The sequence below is a fragment of the Miniopterus schreibersii genome (genome assembly GCF_964146895.1).
Source record: "Miniopterus schreibersii genome assembly, chromosome: 2".
Classification (NCBI taxonomy): domain Eukaryota; kingdom Metazoa; phylum Chordata; class Mammalia; order Chiroptera; family Miniopteridae; genus Miniopterus; species Miniopterus schreibersii.
In genome coordinates this window covers 169,718,421-169,738,255 of record NC_138102.1, presented here as the reverse complement: position 1 = coordinate 169,738,255, position 19,835 = coordinate 169,718,421, and the positions used below count along the sequence as shown (strand labels likewise).

Sequence of the window (19,835 nt, the reverse complement as noted above, 5' to 3'; positions counted from 1 at the left end):
TTATGTAAAAAGTCACATTGACAGAAATCCACTAGCACATGTGATAGAATCACATTCTTCTTTGGCCATTCCTGAAATGTGTGTAGGTTTTAAAATATATAGTGGTACAGAGAGGCTAAATCCTAGAAAGGCTTGAATTTTCTATTAGAAGAAAATATAATGGTGGGGGTGGAATACCATGTATTACATTAGATGTGGTCCTACAACGTCTTTCTTTAGTTTCCCCTATCTTCAGTCAAGAACTAAATTGACTTAAGTGAGTGATAAAGTAACTGTTGGTTTATTCACCTCGAAATGAGGAAATGTTTATATTGGATTATGTGATTTCTTTTAAAGTCTTCACATAGCACTTTGGTACATTCATGGCATGTAGTATACATTCTCTCCAAATGTATGATAAACTTCAAACTTCAACTGCTTTCCACTCAGTGCACACTCCAGACACACTAAACGTATCACAGTCCCCAGTAGGCCATGCTCTTTCACACATGATTTCTACAGCCTGGATGCCCTTCAGGTCAATTCCATAAAAGCTTATTTGGGCATCTACCAGACATTGTTCTGGGGCTTAGAAAACAAAAATAAGAAGATAAAGATCCTTCTGTCAATGAGTTCAGAGTCTCATAGTAAGGGAGACAGGCATATAAACAAATAATAATGATGTACTGTGATATACACAGAATGGAATACATACAAAGAACAGAGGCAGCATAGAGGAGAGAGTGGTCAACTGTCTGGAGAGAGTGGGACAAGAAAGCATGTCATGCCCTAGCCAGTTTAGCTCAGTGGCTAGAGCATCTGCCTGCAGTCTAAAGGGTCTTGGGTTCGGTTTCAGCCAAGGGCACGTACCTTGGTTGCAGGCTCAATCCCCAGCCCCAGTTGGGGTACATGTGGGAGGCAACGAATCGATATGTCTCACTCACATTGATGTTTCTCTCTCTCTCTCCCTCCCCCCCCTTCCACTCTCTCTGAAAAGCAATGGAAAAAATATCCTTAGGTGAGGATTAAAAAAATAATAATAATAATAAAGAAAGCATGTCATGGTCCAGCCAGACTAAGTGGCAAAAGGCAATGCAGACACGTCTAGGGAAACTGAGACATGAAAGAGCTTCACATATTCAGGAAGCAGCAAGTGCTTCCACATATAATGCAGAGACTTAGAATGCAAAGGGGATGAACTGTATACTTAAAAATGGTTAACATGGTACATTTTATGGTGTGTGTGTTTTTTACCACAATTAAATTTTTAAAAAAATTATTTAAAAGAAATGCAATAGGGTGTGAGTATCTAAAGGCCAGTCTGGAATAAGCAACTGCCTATCTTCTCCTCTTTGTAACCTGCAGAGTCCTACTCATCTTTTAGGATCAGCTCAGATATCTAAAGGACCGTCCTTCGTGCTCCCTACGTGGTTCACTCAGCCTGTGATTCCCTCCCTTCTTCTTGGCTCCCATAGCACTTTATGTAGATCTCTATTGGCGTACTTATTAGTATATGGAAATTTTTTGTTTACTCTTCCATTTCCCCAATGAGATTATGCATTTCTTGAGAGTTGGCACCATTATTTATGCAAGCACAGATCCTACAACTCTACAAGAATTATTTATTGAATTAACTAGTTAATTCACTATTAATTAACCATGTGCCAGACACTACACTGTTTTACATACATAATCTCCTTTCATCCTTACAACAACTGTAATGAGGGTAAATATTGTTCTCATTTCCATTTGATAGACAAGAAAACTGAGAAAATGAGAGGCTAGGTATCTTGCCAAAGTTGTAGTTAGTTAGTTGAGCTTTGAAGCCAGATTGAAGCCAAACTGAGATTTTAATGACAAAGAAAGTAATCAATAAAAGAAGTTTCCAAGGGAATAAAGGAGGGAGTGGGATCTAGAATATTAGTTGAGAAGACTTAGCAGGAAGTGTTGACCTAGTAGGTGTCAGGCTCTGTGCTATGCACCTTGCTGAAGTAATTTCATTTAAAATAATTTCATCCTCATGAAATCTCCATGTGATACAGAGGTACAGGAAAGTTAAATTTCTTTCTCAAGATCACAAAGCTAGTGAGTGGCAAGACCATAAACCAAGATCTCTCCCAGCATCTTTTATATGACTCTCAAGAAAACTGGAAAGATAAAAATAAAGAGATTTTGAGGTAGAGAAAAGATTATCCAAAGAACCTTAGCAATTAATTAGAATTTTCAGACCAAGTAGTTACAGTGAATTAAAAAGTCTGGGAATATTTTGGGACAGCTACTGTAAGGAATTTTTTATTTAAAAAAAAAAAAAAAGGCCAGGTAAAATTGAATAGGGTTAATCAGCATCAGTTAGAGGACCCAACTGAGGTTAGGGTACACAAAATTGTGATGAACCCAATAAGCACATTTTTAAAACTTCGTTCAGCTATTTTTGCTATCCCAGGAACAAGGAAAGTATCAGGGATTGCCAAACTGTGAGCAGGGAGTGATTATGGAAGTTGGGAGAGAGATGAAGGGAAGGACTCTTGATTAATAGCAAGAACTTGCATTCTAGTCTGAGGAGCTGGACTAAACTCTATGTGTCTTAGTCCACACAGGCTGCTATAACAAAATACCACAGACTGAGTGGCTTAAACAATAAATATTTCTCACAGTTTTGAAGGCTGGAAATCTGAGATCATGGTGCCAGCTTAGTTGGATTCTGGTGAGAGCTCTCTTCCAGGTTGCAAACTGCCAATTTCTGTTATAGCATCACATCTTTCACAGAAAAGAGAACTCTTTGATCTCCATTCTCTTATAAGGGCACCAATCTTATCACCCCCAAGACAATAGCCAAACCTCCCAAAGGCCCCACCTCCAAATACCATTACATTGGGGATTAGGTTTTGACAAATCAACTGGGGGGTGGGGGTGGGCACAAACATTCAGTCTACAGCACATGCAAATTAAACCCATCTTTCTTCCTATATCAAACCTAAACCCTCTTAGTTGTACAGGACTGGAGAAACAGCCAACCAAAGTCACTTTAACTTCATGACTAACCTCAAATGCGGCTTCTATGCTGCCTGGCAATTATACTTCACTTCCTAAGTCTCTCATTCACGATTCCATTCCCATTCTTTGTCATGTATCTCGCCTGATGACCTTGCTTCCTATTTCATTCAGAAAATACAAACAATCAGAAGAAAAAACCCACCAGTCCCCACCACTGCATATATCCACTCACCTGCATCCGTGTTCATATGCTCTGCCTTCCATCCTGTTACTATGAACTGATCATGCTCCTACACAAGGCCAACATGCTCTCTTCTACACCAGGCCCCATCCTTTCTCCCTTTCTCAAGTATGAGCAAGTATTCCTCTAACAATTCTCGCATCTCTCTTTTGGTCACAAATTTTTCCCTTCTTACTAAATCACTGCCATCAACATCGAACATGCTATAAATTCTCCGTCTTAAAACAAAACAAACAAAACTCGCACCTTCATTAGAGCTCACATCCCCATTCAGTTATAGCTGTCACCACAAATTCTGTGCCTTCATAGAAAAGCTTCTAAGAGAGGTGTCTGTTCTTAGGCTCTACTGCCATTCTCTCCCGGGTCCTCCTCAATTAGGTTTGCCGCTCACTATTTCACTGAAACTGTTCCTGTCAAGGGCACCAGTGGCCTTCATGCTGTGAAATGCAATAATCCATTTCCATTTCTCATCTTCTTGGACCTACCAGCATTTCACACAATTGATGTTGCCTTCCTCTTTGAAACTTTTTTTGTTTGGCTTCCAGAACACCATACTCATGATTTTTTCCCCTTCGTCATGAATTGCTCTTTTGTCTTCACTCCCATCACCCCAACCAAAACCCATTCATATTTAATGCCTTCAATTTTATAATAAATGATGTAGCACGTTTTGCAGCAGACATGCTTTTCTGACTTTATCTTCTTATCTGTAATTTAATTAGCTTTTATTCTCTGAGTTATACCAACTGACTAAAGAGGATCCTCAGAGATATGCTGTGTGGGGAAAGGAAGTCACTTTGGGATTGGCAGGCCCAGTCTCCACTATCTGGTCACTCATCAGTCCTTGTGTGTACTCTGTTGTAGTGTGTTCCTGCCATCCAGTTGGATCAGCTGTCCTTCCTTTCAGCTCAGTGCCTTTCTGTGACCCCAGTAATGGTGACTGCCCTTGCAAGCCTGGGGTGGCAGGGCCACACTGTGACAGGTGTATGGTGGGATACTGGGGCTTCGGAGACTATGGCTGCAGACCCTGTGACTGTGCGGGGAGCTGCGACCCTCTCACAGGAGACTGCATCAGCGGGTGAGTGTGCATGGTTCTTGTTCTCACTTGTGTGTCTTTTAGATTCTTTTGAGGATCTGATAGTGATATGGGAAATCGCACATGCCATCAGTGGAGCAAAGATGTCTTTGCACATCCCTTTAAGTAATTTTTGTCAAATTGAGATCCAAGTCGTTTGTTCTTGCAAGGTTTTAGAGATGGTCTAGTTCATTTTGCAAAATAAATCAGTCTTAACGATAGGCCCTTAAAACACTGATTATTTCTGAAAAGTTAAAGGATGGGAAGGTAGCTGACAAGGTTTAAATCTCTATAAATTTACACATTTCATTCAAGTTCTGAGAAATTCCTTAATAATGCCTTCATCATTTTGTTTTATTAGCAGCACAGACATAGACTGGTATCAAGAAATTCCTGACTTCCATTCCACGCTCAATAAGAGTGAACCAACCTGGGAGTGGGAGGACGAACAAGGATTTTCTGCCCTTCGACATTCAGGTGAGACAACAGACATAACGTGTTTCCAGGTCTGGTCCTGACAAACAGTGATTCATAACAACCCAGAGAACAGCTTTTGGGTCCTATAGGGAAACTCTTTACTTCTGACATTTAATCAAGTGGTGACCCCCATAGTACAAAATTATTAAATATAACTAAGGAGTATTTTAATAAGCTTTCATTAAATTTTTTTTAATTAACATAACTTAAGTAATTAGTATAGAAAATTTGGAAATGCAAACCATTGCAGTAAAAAAAAAATTGTCACCCAAATCTCATTACCCCGCTGTTAATAGTTCGGTGTGTTTCCTTTTCTCTAAAATACACTGGTTTACACAGTTTAGAGATAACTAAATATATCAGGTTAGGGAATGTACAGATCCATTTAAAGGAAAAATATTCTTATCTAGTGTAACTTAATATGTACAAAACAAGGCTAGCTGTGAACTCATTTGTATAGCTTTTTTACAACTACAAAACAAAAACAATTTTATAAACTAATTATAAGCCAAATAATAAAACTAATAAAATTAAAATTAACAACACTATTTGAATATGGAAAATGACTTTTACTGAAGCCAAAACACATAAATATTATTCTTTGAATTTAGCAAGGCTATACTATTATTTCTTCTGACTCAGTTTCCCTATGATGTGTATCTGTTCCTTCATTTGAAGAACATGCTGTGATATTGGTGGGAATATATAATTTCTGCGTTCATCCTGCCTCGATTCTTTTCTTATAGAAAATCAAGTGGTTCTATTTAGCACTGACTTGCTCCTTAACACAAACATAAAAGCATGAACTCTTGCGTCAGCATTTGGCTGTAGAGTGCTCACCAAATAATCCAAATTAAACTTAAAATAAATTTTAAAACATTTTTTTATTATTAACACTACAAATGCCAAAAATGTTATATAAAAACCCATATATCTCCCAGTGTTACCAAATCTTACACTTTGTCATAATTGTTTCATATTTTCATTTAAATTTGTTACAGATACATTTGAAGCCCCTGGTGCAATCTACAAGCTCACTAGCCTCCCTTACTCCACAGAATAACCACTAAGCTAAATTTTTGTGTTTATCATTCACTTTTGCGTTGTTACTACACACACACACACATAAATGTCATGGACATAACTTACCCTTTCAAAACTTTTTCTGACCTGAATATGTACATTTTTTTAGTTTATTCATTCTATTTATATGAATATACCACTTTTTATTCTCCCATTGTTTGCCATTTAGGGTATTTCCAATTTCCAGTTTTTCACTGTAATATATATAAAGCTACCATAACTGTCCTCTTATCTGTGACTTTGTGCACTTGAGAAGGAGTTTCACTAGAATAGGAGCTGGCAAACTATGGTCCTCAGGCCAAATCTGTCCTGCCAAATATCTTTCTACAGTCCACAAGCTCTACTTGCTCTAAGGTTTAAATGGCTACACTTTTTTTTTTTTAAATATGTCTTTATTGATTTCAGAGAGAGGAAGGAGAAGGGAGAGAGAGAGAGATAGAAACATCTATGATGAGAGAGTCATTCACTGGCTGCCTCCTGCACACCCTCTAATGAGGATGGAGCCCACAACCTGGGCATGTGCCCTGACCTAGAATTGAACCTCAATCTCCTGCATCATATGTCGATGTTTAACTGCTGAGCCATGCCTGCCGGGCTAAATGGCTACACTTTAAATGGTTATATAAGTGCTTACATAATATCTTCAATTTTGCCTCTTGGCCCAGGAGGCCTAAAATATTTATCATCTGTTCCTTTATAGAATGTTTGTTGACCCTTGTTCTAGGATATAACCTAGACACTGTTGGGTTACGGGTGTGGTTATTGTCAAATTTACCACATGTTGCCAACCAGCTCTCAGAAGTGGTTGTATAAATTTGCATTCCACCAGCAAGGTATGACATCCTGTTGCTCCACATCCTCATTAATACTTTGTATTTATTTAACAAATATTTATATGGTATATACAAGGGTCCAAGCACCAATCTAACTCATTAGTTCAGGCACAGTTTAACTCACTTAACAGTTATTGGATTTCTGAAGTTAATGTTATCAAACTTCTCAATGTTTGCCAATTTGATGGGTATAAAATGGGATCTTGCCATTTTAAATTGCATTTTCCTGATTACTAACAGGTTTGGTAACTTTTCATAGTTTCTTGGTCATTCAGGTTTCTTTTGCTGTGAATTTCCTATTTGCAAGTTTCTTACTAATTTGTAGAAGTTATTTATAAATTTATTCCTTCATCCAACAAATGTTTATTGAGTACCCATACTATGTGTAAGTACTATAATTATAGTAATTGAGCAGAACAGACAAAAATCCTAGCCTCTAAGGAGTCTTTATTCTTGTAGAGGAAGACAGCTAATAAGTAAAATATTTAATATAATGATGTTTAGTGTAATGGAGAAATAAAACAGGGGTGGGGGATAGGAAGTGCTTGGGAGGGGCGTACTTTTAAATAGGGTGATCACGGAAAGCCCTATGAAAGGTGACATTTGAGGGGAAACAACCTGAAGGTGGTAAGGGGGTCAACTATACAAATAACAGAGGGAAAATAATTTATGCAGAAGACACTGCAAGAGCAAAAGCCCTGAGGTAGGACTAGGCCTGGCTAATTCCAGAAACAGCAAGGAGGCAAGTATGGCTGAAGCAGAGTTAGAAAGCACAATTTTAATACATTCTCATAAAGAACTTATGGACCCTTCAAGAATCAAGAACCCACATTTGTAATTCCCTATCATGATATTTGTAATTCCATATCATGGGTTTTTTCACTTAACATAATCTTATGATCATTTGCCTAATGGTTTCATTTTAATTCACAACAGGGAAGAAGGTGGGAAGGAGAAGGTGATAAGTAGTTGCCATATTTATCTTTTCACATTTGAAAGAGAAAAAATCTTTCCCTTTAATTTTTTTGCCTTAATGCTACATAGTTTGAATTCTGATTTTTAATAATCACTTTTGGAAGTTTCCTTCTGTTTTTCTAACACAATGATTTTCATAATTCTTCAACTTTGTCTGCTAAGCCAATCTATAAAATGCAAATTTTTAGGACATTCATTAAGTCAGTCATCATGTTACTAGGGAGCTGGCAGCACACTAATTAAGTGCATAACATGCTGGCATCAGAATGACTCCAGCCTCTCTTGTTCACAACAGCTGTGAGGTCTATGATGTCCCCAGAGAGCCTCTGAAATTCACCTGGATGAGCTCCAGATTGCAGAAGACATTGTTCAGTTTCCTGCTAAACAGCAATATTCTAATTGTGTATAGAATAGTACTCCTGGGCACCTTCTTTTTTCAATATAAAAGTGATAATCATTTTCCTAAGCACTGGGATTTATCCTAAAATATATGTGACACCTACCTATTTACCTACCATAAGTAGGAATGTAATATCCTATACCAAAAAGATACTCTTAACTTCTACCACTCCTTGTGAGGTAGAGAACATCGGGTGTAAAATTTCATTTTCTGTACAACAAAACTGCCTTTATAGTACCAAAGAACTATAAACAGTGTTCTCTCTCTCTCCCATTAACATTCTTTTTTTTTTTTAAATATATCTTTATTGATTTCAGAGAGAGGAAAGGAGAGAGAGAGAGAGAGAGAGAAACATCAATGATGAGAGAGTCATTGATTGGCTGCCTGCAACCCGGGCATGTGCCCTGACCGGGAATCAAACCCTGATCGCCTGGATCCTAGGTCTAGGCTTTAACCACTGAGCCACGCCTGGCCAGGCTCTCCCATTAACATTCTAATACCTAGTATACCTAAACAGGTTTCCTCCCCTTCTAGATTTCTTTTAAGAAAACACATCCAGGCTAAAGCCTGATCAACAAAGATTCATTCTTTGATACTCAGTCTGTACCTGGGATAAACAGAACCACTGCTCACCCTTTTATCTCTATATTCCTGTCAAATTTCTATATGTTAGAATCTTATATGAGTAAATAAATGTAAAATACTTACAATAGTGCCTGGCACATAGTAAGTTCTCCTCAGTAAACATTACCTGCTGTTATTACCACTCAGTGCTTGTAAAATTGTATCTATTTGTTAAGTCAGTAAGAATGAAAATCCTGTCCATTCTGGTTCTACGAATTTAAAGATAAGACATAACCATTGTCCTCAAGGATTATGATCTAGAGAGGAAACAGATACATAAATAAGTATGAGAATGCTATATATAGACTAAGTACAAAGGCATTTTGAAAGTCTTCCATGGGGCCTGGCAAATCTCTCACACATAATTGTAATCCATAATTTCAACTGTTGGTAGAAAACATCCTACTCTTTCATCAAAGTCCATTTCAAATCCTCCTTCAACCATGAAGCCTTTTCCATCTTCTCAAATGTGAAACCTCCCACCAAAGCGTCTTGTACCCATCTTAGAACACTTATCACACTGTTTATACACTTGCTTTAGTCGCCTTACCGAATTGTAAGCCTTAAGGCAAGAATTGCACCTTGCTCATATTTATATACTCTGATGTTTATAGCACCATGGCCTGCTTACCATAGGGGCTCAATAAATTCTTTTAAAGTTCGTGGCATTACCTTCAAAGGACTATTTTATTTGACTATTTTATTTTGTTTGACTTTTGTTGGGATGAACATTAATTATAAAAATATAATTGTCTTTCTATAGGTTATTTATCAGTTGTTCCTTTCCATTAGCATTGACTATATTTATCATAACATCAATTATAAGCATTAAAATAGATCAGTATTTCTACATTTCTATATTTCTCTTAGGCCAATACTTCACTGGAAAATAACTAATTCAATTCAGAAAGTGTGACTATTTCTTTTGAATGACTTTTCATGGTTTCTTAGTGTGTGTGGATTAGGTTGTATGAATCACTCAAGCCTTAAAGAGTTATGTGACCTGGATTTACTTGCTGATTTTTTTTTTCTGTTTCTAAATAACACATCATTTCTCATTTAATTTCTGTAGGTAAATGTGAATGTAAGGAACAGGTGTTAGGAAACCCCAAGGTATTCTGTGGAATGAAATATTCATATGGTGAGTCTGAAGTCCTTGAATGCTTCTGAGAATCTATTCAAACTAATTATAAAGAGTCTTCTAGGAAACATGAGGTCTGGTGTATGACATTCTCAATATATTAAAGCATTAGCCTTATATAATAATATTAAGCACAGTATTCCGGTCTTGGACAGGAGGCTTATAGAGCAAAAAGGTTTCCTACTCTAAGGAGAAGAAGCAAAGAACAAAAAGAAAAACAAATAAAACGACACATAACCCTTTCTTATAAATGCTTCCTGTCTTGGTCATCTAAAAGGGACATCTCTAGCCACTTGAACAGTTCCTGTGGCAGTTTATCAGGTAATACTAAACCAGAATCCATTTGAAGCAGTATTTCATAAAGCAGTATTTCAAGAGCTCAGGCATTGGGTTCACACCTACATGGGTTTGATTTCTGGTTTATTGGGTCGGTAACTTAAGCTCTCCAGACTTCCCGCATCTGTAAAATAGGGATGATGCCACCTTTCCCATGAAATGAGATTTTTAAAAAGCACAGCACCTTGCACTTACTAGATGCTCAGTAAATGGTAGGGAGGAGGAAGAGAATATATATGTCTGAGGAGTAAGAGGATATATATATGCTGAGATGAGCTGTCTGCCTGAGTTTTTCCCCCTGCCCTCTCTGTATATTCTTCATTCCTCTGCTTTTCAAATACCAGGAAAATGCAGCTTATAGATAAAAAAAAATGTCACTGCTCTAAATAAAGACTCTTACTAACTTCGAATTTTAAATAACTTTATGTTTACCATTAAATATACTAAAGATACATCTTGCCAACATATTTTTGACTAGTGTTCTAGGCTTTTTATTATTCCATAACTTATAGGGCCTGAAATATGCATTACAATGGAGAGAAAATTTTAAGTCATGATTTCTGAAACCAAGTGTTTAGGTTCTTGATAACATTGTATTTAATCTCATGAGAGAGAAAAAAGTAAATGTTAAAACCTCATAAATCTTATCTAAAATTACATGCATATTTCTCCCCTTCCACCTGCCAACTTGACTAACTAATAGAATAAAACTTTTGAAATATATAGTGCGTAATAAATAAAAGTCAGTTTGAAGGGAATAGTATTTACTATCAAAAGGAAAAAAAAAAAAAAGATCATTTAGTTCAAAGTCAGTTAGTTCAGTGGAAATATCAACTGGTTTTCATTATCGCATAGATTCAGTAGCTCTCTAACTGAATTTACAAACAATCACATTGGCATCTTTTAATAAACCTGTATTATTTTCTGCTGAAGAGAACTTGAATGCTCTTAATGATGTAATGAAATACCTTGGTCTTATTAAGTACAATATACCTACAGACTTCGAGGAAAAATGGCCCCACCCCATTCTCTGGCTTAATGGGGAAAAACTTGATTTATTGGATTATTCCTTTAACAAATACTTATTGAGCTATCACTGTGAATAGACAAGTTCCCTGCTCTCTTTGAGCTTACAGCCTAGTGAAAAAAAAACCAAAATAGCCATTGAGCATTGGCTATGTGTGAGGCAATATGCTATGTACCCTTCATGCAGTTATCTCATCAGATTCTTGTCCAAACTTTACCTCTAACCAGCCAGTTATGCAAACTTGAACAGTTCGCTAAATTTCTTAAAACTTGCCTCCTCATACATAAAACAAAACTGGATGAGCTCTTAAGACCCCTTATAAGTCTAAAGTTTGATTATTCTAAAAAAGACAGCTGTCTGACAGTCATATGGATATGGGACCAACCAAGGTAGGATTCTCTCATGACACACGACCTTTCATCAAGATATAGATGAGCCAGTAAGAACTCTCTAATAATAAAGAATATTGCATCCAATGTTCCTTAGGTCTACTTTCATCCCCACCCCAACTTATTCCATTACTTTATCCTACCCCTACCCCATCCCCATCCATTTCATAGATCTTAGAACATAATAGAATCATGAGTTATATAGAATACTGGAACTCTACCATCATGTAGAACAGCTCCTTAACCCTAGTCAGCGTGCATTTTACACTGGGAGGAAAAGGTTAAGTAATCAATAATATTATTTAATCTCTTTAGAATACTTAAAATATATACTGGTAGTAACATTTGCTCTTTGTCATAATATTATACACAATCAACAGGAAGAGTATAATATAGTTAGAATCTAAATAAAAATCAGGATAACAATTCTACTTCCTATGCATCTTTCTATTTAGTTAATAGCTGAATGTGTTTAAGATTATACTTGCAGTAGGCAAATGACTGATATTCTTTTAGCGTGGTGATACAGGAATGAGTAGCAGTTAGAAATGCCTAAGAAGGAAGAGTATAGTTGATATAAATGAGATAAAGCCAGTATCAAATTGCTGAGCCTAATGATATTTAAAGCAAATTTCCACATTATCATTATCATTAATTCACTTTTCCATTTTACTCTGAAGTGCATATTTAAGTTGTTGTTCAAACCTCAAAAGATGATATGAAATTCTATGCATTTTGACTTTGGGAATTGTGTTGTTACAGTGCTAAAAATAAAGATTTTATCAGCTCATGATAAAGGATCTCATGCTGAGGTCAATGTGAAGATTAAGAAAGTCTTAAAATCTACCAAATTGAAAATTTTACGAGGAAAGCGAACATTATATCCAGAATCATGGACTAACAGAGGCTGCACTTGTCCAATCCTCAATCCTGGTGAGCATTAGATTTTTCTAGCTTAATAACTACCTTCTCTCTGCTGAATTGCTGTTTGTCTTACATTCTCTGAACCACAACCTAAATAAACTCTGCCAGAGCATCTCTCTTTTTCACATCTTAATTCTGGGGAAAGCCCAGATGGAATTCTTTGAACTGACATCAAAAAACTATTTCTCTTCCAGGTGCTGTATTAAAGTATAATACTTTAAAATCTAGCAATATAATATTCTCTGCCCTAAAAGAGAAGCCTCAGATTGGTTCCAGGTGTCAGTAGCATAGAAAACACTTTCATGAATTTATCTGCCACTAACACTTTATCTGAAAGCTAGGTCCTATTACGGTGCCCTGGGTAGAACTTGCTCCCAAAGGAAGTTCAAATGCAAAATTCCATCTGTGCAAATAATATTGAATTCATTTTTACTGTTGCATGAGAAGCATCTGTTTCTCCTGGATAGAAAACAACTCTCAAGTTATCATCTTATTTTTCATTAAATGATCATTCTGGTTTCAAATTAGAAACAGCAGAAATAAACAAGCAAGCAAATAAAACAAAACAAAAAAATCCTTGTAGAATCTTAGAGAAACTTGAAATGCAGTGGAATTTGCACCTTAAAATGTTATGGCAGAGGCAGAGATAAGCAAGTAAGCAAGGGATTCATACCTTTACATTCTATAAGTACACTCCTCCTACTATATCATGAACTGCTTATTACTCTGTCTCCTTCATTGAGTTTGAGTACCTACCATTAGTACCCAAATAATAGTAACATAGTTTCGAGATAGTAAGTTCTAGCAAAACAATTTTTTAAAAATATGTTTTTATTGAGTTTAGAGAGAAAGGGAGAGAGAGGGAGAAACACTGATGTGAGAGAGAAACATCCATCGGTTGGTTGACTACTGTCTGCACCCTGACTGGGAACCAAACCCAAAACCTAGGCATGTGCCCCGACCAGGAATCAAACCAGTGACCTTTTGGTGCACAGGGCAATGCTCAACCAAATAAGCCACACTGGCCAGGGCACAGATAATTTTTTATTTTAATCCTCTGTATTTCCCTGTTTGTGTAGTTGCCCTCTGTGTCTTAACAGCACTGTTGAAATAAGAGCATAATTTCTCTTCTGGATATAATTCCTTCCAAATATAAGTCTACGAAACCACAGTTATGTTAATAAGAAGTCGTTTGTGATCTTTGACAAATAAATTTGAGAGAAACAGATAGATAACTGAGAGAAACTGTCAATAAAATATCTCCCTCAACCCAAACCATCTAAACAATGATATACAAATCTTGACTTTACTTCTGTTAATTAATCTTTCATATCCTTTTATACCCCTTCAGTATTTTATTTAAATTAACTTAAATTTTAGTAAAAACAGGAAAAAGAAGACATTTAAAATAAATAAATAAATATAGTTTCAAAGAACAAATCAAGTAATCAGAACCTTGGATTTTTGAGTACAGAAAATGAAGAGTCATTAATCTGTGTTCTAATTCCTAACAATCTAGGCAGAAGGGCTCTTCCTATAACCACTTTCTATTATCTTGGCAAAAGAAAAAAAAATCTGCTCAGTGTTTTAGCCAAACATTAAAAACAAAAGCTTTGACCATCTGAGCCACCCTCCAGGAAGTGAACTATACTTCCTAATCAGGTTTCTGCCAAACAGTCAAGGAATCAACTGAGTTCATCACAATTGAAAACATAAGCACAGTTATTCAAAGAATTCTTGAAAACATGTTTACTCACTTTGAAGAAAAGACTGGAACCTGCAAAAGCAAAACCAGACACTCTTTCATTTCACTTTGTTTTTCCATTTTTGCAAGTTCAATAACCAAAGGCAAAGAAAGCTGATAAGAAAATTCTGAAACCTTAGCATGCTAACTTGCTTCCTTTGCTACGTTTGAAAAGGAGCAATCTAATTGGGCATCCCTGCAAATTCATTCATTCCTACATTCATACATACTTTTAGTCATTCATTAATCATATATTTTAGATCATCAAGACTAGCACTTAAGCCCTGGCCGGTGTGACTTGGTTGAGCGTCCTCCCTGCATAGAGAGGTCACTGGTTCAATTCTGATCAGTGTTTCTCTCTCCCACTCCCTTGCTCTCTCTCTAGAATCAATAAAAACAAGGACTAGCACTAAAGTGCTATATTTTTCTTTTTCATGGTATTCAAACTTGGTGAATTCAAACATGTAGCAAAGTAGATGCCAAAAGCCTAGAGACTGGAAAATAAAATGTAAATGCTAACAAGTGATGCAACAGATAATACAGTCTCATGCTAATTTTCGGCATGAAGCTGCTCCATAACTTATGGATTTATTCAGTATCATTTTTATTAGTTTAATTTATATTTATACTTTAAATTAATGGTAAATTCCTATATTATTTGTTCTATTTATAGTTTCAAAATAAATTCCTTGAACATATTAGACTTAGCATTAAACTTTTCTAAAAATTATTTATTGTATTTTTTAATGAGGATTTTATTATTTTAGAGATGATACAAACAATATCAATAACATTATACTTTAACTAGTCTGTTAATTAAATATTGGGATTCTTTCTCATGCAGAAGCTAAGGTTACCCTTTAGAGAACTTAAATACCTTATAATCCATCTTATATTTGTGCTCCCCAGTGTTTAAACCTCTCTGTATCATTTTTTTCCTTTTATTTCTCTTTTTTGAAAACACCATCATAGCTATCTTTAAATTTAAGATTGATTAATTTTAATAACCTTTTAAAATAAGGTCTTTATTGTTATGGAAGCAATATATGTACATTATAGAAATATAGGGGGAAATTTAAAATTTCATATTTCTGTCCCCCAGAGATCATCTCTGTTAACATCTTAGTGAAAATCCTTCCAGATCTTTCTTTGTGCAAATATATGTTATATTTTTTTAACCAAAATGAAATCATAGTATATGTTTCATTCTGCAACCCCTTTTATTCAGTTAATGATCTTTATCTTCAATTTTAGTTTATTTTCATATAACCTAATACTCAGACCATATTCTGACTTCCCAACTGATCCCAAAATGTTCTTTTGAGCTGGCTTGTCCTTGCCATTAGTAAATCCAGGATCACACACTGTATCTGGTTTTTAAGTCCCTCAATCTCTTTTATTCAAGTAGAGTTTCTTTTTATTGTTGTTGAAAAAATTATTATTGTTGAAGAAACCAGGTCAGCTGTCCTGTAGACTTACCCTACAGCCTTTCTACATTTGTCTAGTTGGTTTCTTGTGGTGTCATTTAGCTTGTCCCTCTACATCCTATATTTTCTGTAATCTTTAAAGAAAAGCTTGAGCCCAGCCAGAATGGCTCAGCAGTTGAGCATCGACCTCTGATCCAGGAGATCTTGGTTCGATTCCTGGTCAGGGCACATGCCTGGGTTGCAGGCTCGATCTCCAATAGGGGGTGTGCAGGAGATCAGCTGATCAATGACTCTCTCTTATCACTGATGTTTCTATCTCTCTCTCCCCCTCTCCCTTCCTCTCTCTGAAATCAATAAAGGCATATAAAAAAGAAAAGAAAAGCTTGATAAAGTCAGGATAAACATTTTGGTTAGAGTTCATTACACTTTGTGTTATATACTTCATGTTCAGTACTTTGTGTTAAATCACATCAGAAGACACATAGGAACTGATGACCCACCATCAGTGTTGCTAAACTGATCCTTGGGTTAGAGGGCTAACAGTCTGATCTCTCCATTGGGCAGTTTGGTTTTCTCTTTTTTAAAAAATATGTTGTTATTGATTTTAGAGAGAGGCAGGGAGAGGGAGAGAGAGAAACATCCATGTGAGAGAGAAACATTGATCGGTTGCCTCTAACATGCACCCCGACCGGGGATGGAACCTGTAACCTGGGTATGTGCCCTGACTGGGAATCAAACTGGCGACTTTTTGGTGCATGGGATGATGCTCAACCAACTGAGCCACACCAGCCAGGGCTGCTTTCCCTTTTGAAACTAGAAAATAAAGAGTGTGGTGTTACTTAGGCACTATACAAACATCAAGTTTCCCATTTAATGATTTTATCATCAATTGGTAATCCCTTCCTGAACCAATAATCACATGGAATGACATTTTTTCTAAGTAATTTCAGTAAAAAAACAAGGATATATATATATATATATATATATATATATATATATATATATATATATATACACACACACACATGTGTGTATATATGTAGATGATATAGATAGATGATATAGATAGATGATATAGATATAGATGATAGATACAGATGATATAGATAGATGATATAGATAGATGATAGATATATAGAATAGATATGTCCCAGGAATCAAGCTTGTGACCTCTTGGTGCATGGGTCCATGTTCAACCACTGAGCCACACTGGCCAGGCTCTCGCCTTTTTTTTTTTTTAATGTATGACAAATATCCTATATTCCAAAAGCACATTGACTTTGTCTATAAAATATGTGCTATTTTGTATAACTCATAGCTCTCCTCCAATATGTTTTCCCAAATGGTTTTTAAACTTTTATAAAATTATCCTTAATGTACACTACCATACATCATGAGTCCCCAGGAAATACTGATTTATAGCAGTATGTTAAGTGCCCATGGAATCCTTACTTCTTTACCATAGAGGGTGGTATGGTATAGAGTAAATAGTTCTGTAATCAGACAGACCTAAGCTTAAATCAAAGTGCTGCTACTACTGAGAGACATTGAACAAGTTTTTAATCTTGCCAAGCCTCCATTTCTTCATTTGTAAAACAAGAAAAAAAATAATACCTACTTATGAGGTTATTTTCAAGATTAATGATATAATACATGTAAAGCACTTAGCAAATGCTTATTAAATGTCAGCTGTTATTGTCTATTACTCCCTATTTCAACCATGAATATATAAAACCATTAACTATGCATACATAAACCTGCTGAAGTCACATCTCCCCCTTCAATAAACTATGATACTATATAGCCTCTTTTGTTCTCTTTTAGGTTTGGAGTACCTTGTAGCAGGACATGAGGATGTAAGAACAGGCAAACTAATTGTGAATATGAAAAGTTTTGTCCAGCGCTGGAAACCATCTCTTGGAAGAAGAGTCATGGATATTTTAAAAAGAGAGTGCAAGTAGCAATAAAGGTGTAGAGCACATAATGGCACTTCTCTATGTATAAAACACAAACTTAATGGAAAGGAGACCTCAATAATGAAACTGGAATTTTTTTAAGTGCCAAAATGTATAGAAATGTTCCAACGCATAGGCCTTGTCTAACCTATCTCTTTTGGGCCCATGTTTAAATACACTTTATTTCATAAAGAGAAATGAAAAAATCTATGCTGATACCTGTTTTCTATGGAACTGATTCTGAAACTTGTAACTATTAAGAATATTTTAATAGCAGTGTGGTATTTAACAGTAATCCATTAAGGGCAATACATATAACAAGGACTCCTCCCATCTTCAGATATGTTACTTACATTTACACTACTTAAAGTAATTAATAAGATTTTAAGGAATCCCCAACCCTTCTATCAGAAAAGGTGTCTCTTAAAAAGAGCCTTCTCTTGTGTGATGTGTGTGAATTTTGGTCTGTGGCGTGTTAGAGAAACCTCTTCACATGTATATAGTATTTCCTTGTATAAAGCACTTTACTACCTAATACTTGTGTTGTGTGAGTTTGGAGACGCCATTGACAGCAAGAAAAGAAAAGGGCATGTAAAAAAGCCTACTGAAACAGAAGCACTGCCACTACATGTGGACAAAAGTGACCAGATAAAGGAAGTTATACTATTTGACTCTGAATACTTGGAGAAACTATGTGAAGATGCAACCTTAAAGGAGAGTATGTTTGCGTGAAGTCTCAGCTTCAGGCTACAGATAGATTCCACAGACATTGGCCATGATGAAACTGTTTTATGAACAAAAAGAGACTTTAAAATAAGAGAAAGAAATCATAAGTATAGAAATATGCTTTGGTAAAGAGAAAATGGACTTTAAATTTTAAAAAGCTCATTTATTTGCAATGCACTGTATACACTTCAAAAATTCTTATAGACACAGAATTTGTTTTATTTTTGTGTTTTAGTATTTAAACCTGAATATTGAAACAGTTTCCTTCTTTTCTTTATTAACAGTATATTGTTATTTGTATTTGCTCATTTTTTTGGACACAATGTATGTGATAGTTCACGAAATTACAGTTTTTCATTATTATTCATCTTCTGTGCCCATGCATAATCACTCTACATATAGTTTCTTCTGTACTTGGATATACAAAACACAAACCACAGTACCATAAGATTAACTTCACATACAGAACATATTTTTTTCCTGAGGTCCTGTGGACTTGCAAAAAATATATATATATTGCTTTGTTAATTTTTTATATGTAATAAATAAATATTATCTCCTGATTTTTGTCTCATTTTCTGATCAACTCTTTCAATGATACTAAATATTTCCTTCTCTAATGAAGGAACTAAAATCTAATTCCTTAAATTAGGAAAATCAAACAAGGGCCTAGTGTTTCTACTCTGTTACTATGGAGTTTGGGGATGGAGTGGATGCTAATTCTGATGAGTTTAGCTTCTGTAGCGCATGGACATAAACTTTTTTTCATCAGATACATTGCATTTTTATATTACATTTAGTTTTTAACTGATTTTAAAAGTAATAAAAGTTTATTGTTGAAAATACAGAAAACAATAATGAGAAAAAACACCTGTATTTCAGCCATACTGTGGTAATAGCCGTAGCATTTTAGTGTCTATGTTGCTAGACTGTTTTCTATGCATATACATACCTTTTATAGAACTGTGATTATGCTGTACATTTTCTAATGAAGTTTACATTTATTATCTGTAGCATGTCTCTCAGCTTCTTTCCTACTCCTTATGCTAGTAGGTGGAACACTATCTGGTAGGGTGTTATTTATAAGCAACTTATAAAATATGTTGATAAGTAAATTATACCAAGAAAAATATTTTAAATACATCAAATATAAAATTTGCTTTAAGTTTCAGAATTGCCAAGTTGCCTTCTTTTCCATTTCACTTTATTCAAAATAACTATTACCGCCTGGCCAGGTGTGGCTCAGTGGTTGAGCATTGACCTAGGATCCAGGAGATCACGGTTCAATTCCCAGTCAGGGCACATGCCCGGGCTCCAGGCTCGATCCCCAGTAGGGGACATGCAGGAGGCAGCCAATCAATGACGACTCTCTCATCATTGATGTTTCTATCTCTCTCTCTCCCTCTCCCTTCCTCTCTCTGAAATCAATAAAGATATATTTTAAAAAATAAAATAACTATTGCCCATTAAAAAACACACAATATC

At 35.6% G+C, this 19,835-nt stretch overlaps 1 protein-coding gene across 4 annotated transcripts in view; it reads left to right on the top strand.

Moving 5' to 3' along the window:
- Positions 1-19,363, top strand: part of NTN4 (netrin 4) — a 98,166-nt gene extending 78,803 nt beyond the window's left edge. For 3 of the 4 annotated variants that reach the window (XM_081128055.1, XM_081128052.1, XM_081128054.1), the window contains exons 6-10: positions 4,079-4,292; positions 4,651-4,766; positions 9,754-9,822; positions 12,337-12,507; positions 17,494-19,363. In XM_081128055.1, the coding sequence (XP_080984181.1) occupies positions 4,079-4,292; positions 4,651-4,766; positions 9,754-9,822; positions 12,337-12,507; positions 17,494-17,630 (707 nt within the window). In that variant the 3' untranslated portion in view covers positions 17,631-19,363. The remainder of the gene's footprint in view (positions 1-4,078; positions 4,293-4,650; positions 4,767-9,753; positions 9,823-12,336; positions 12,508-17,493) is intronic. The other variant, XM_081128053.1, reaches the window with a different exon arrangement.
- Positions 19,364-19,835: the final 472 nt, after the last annotated feature.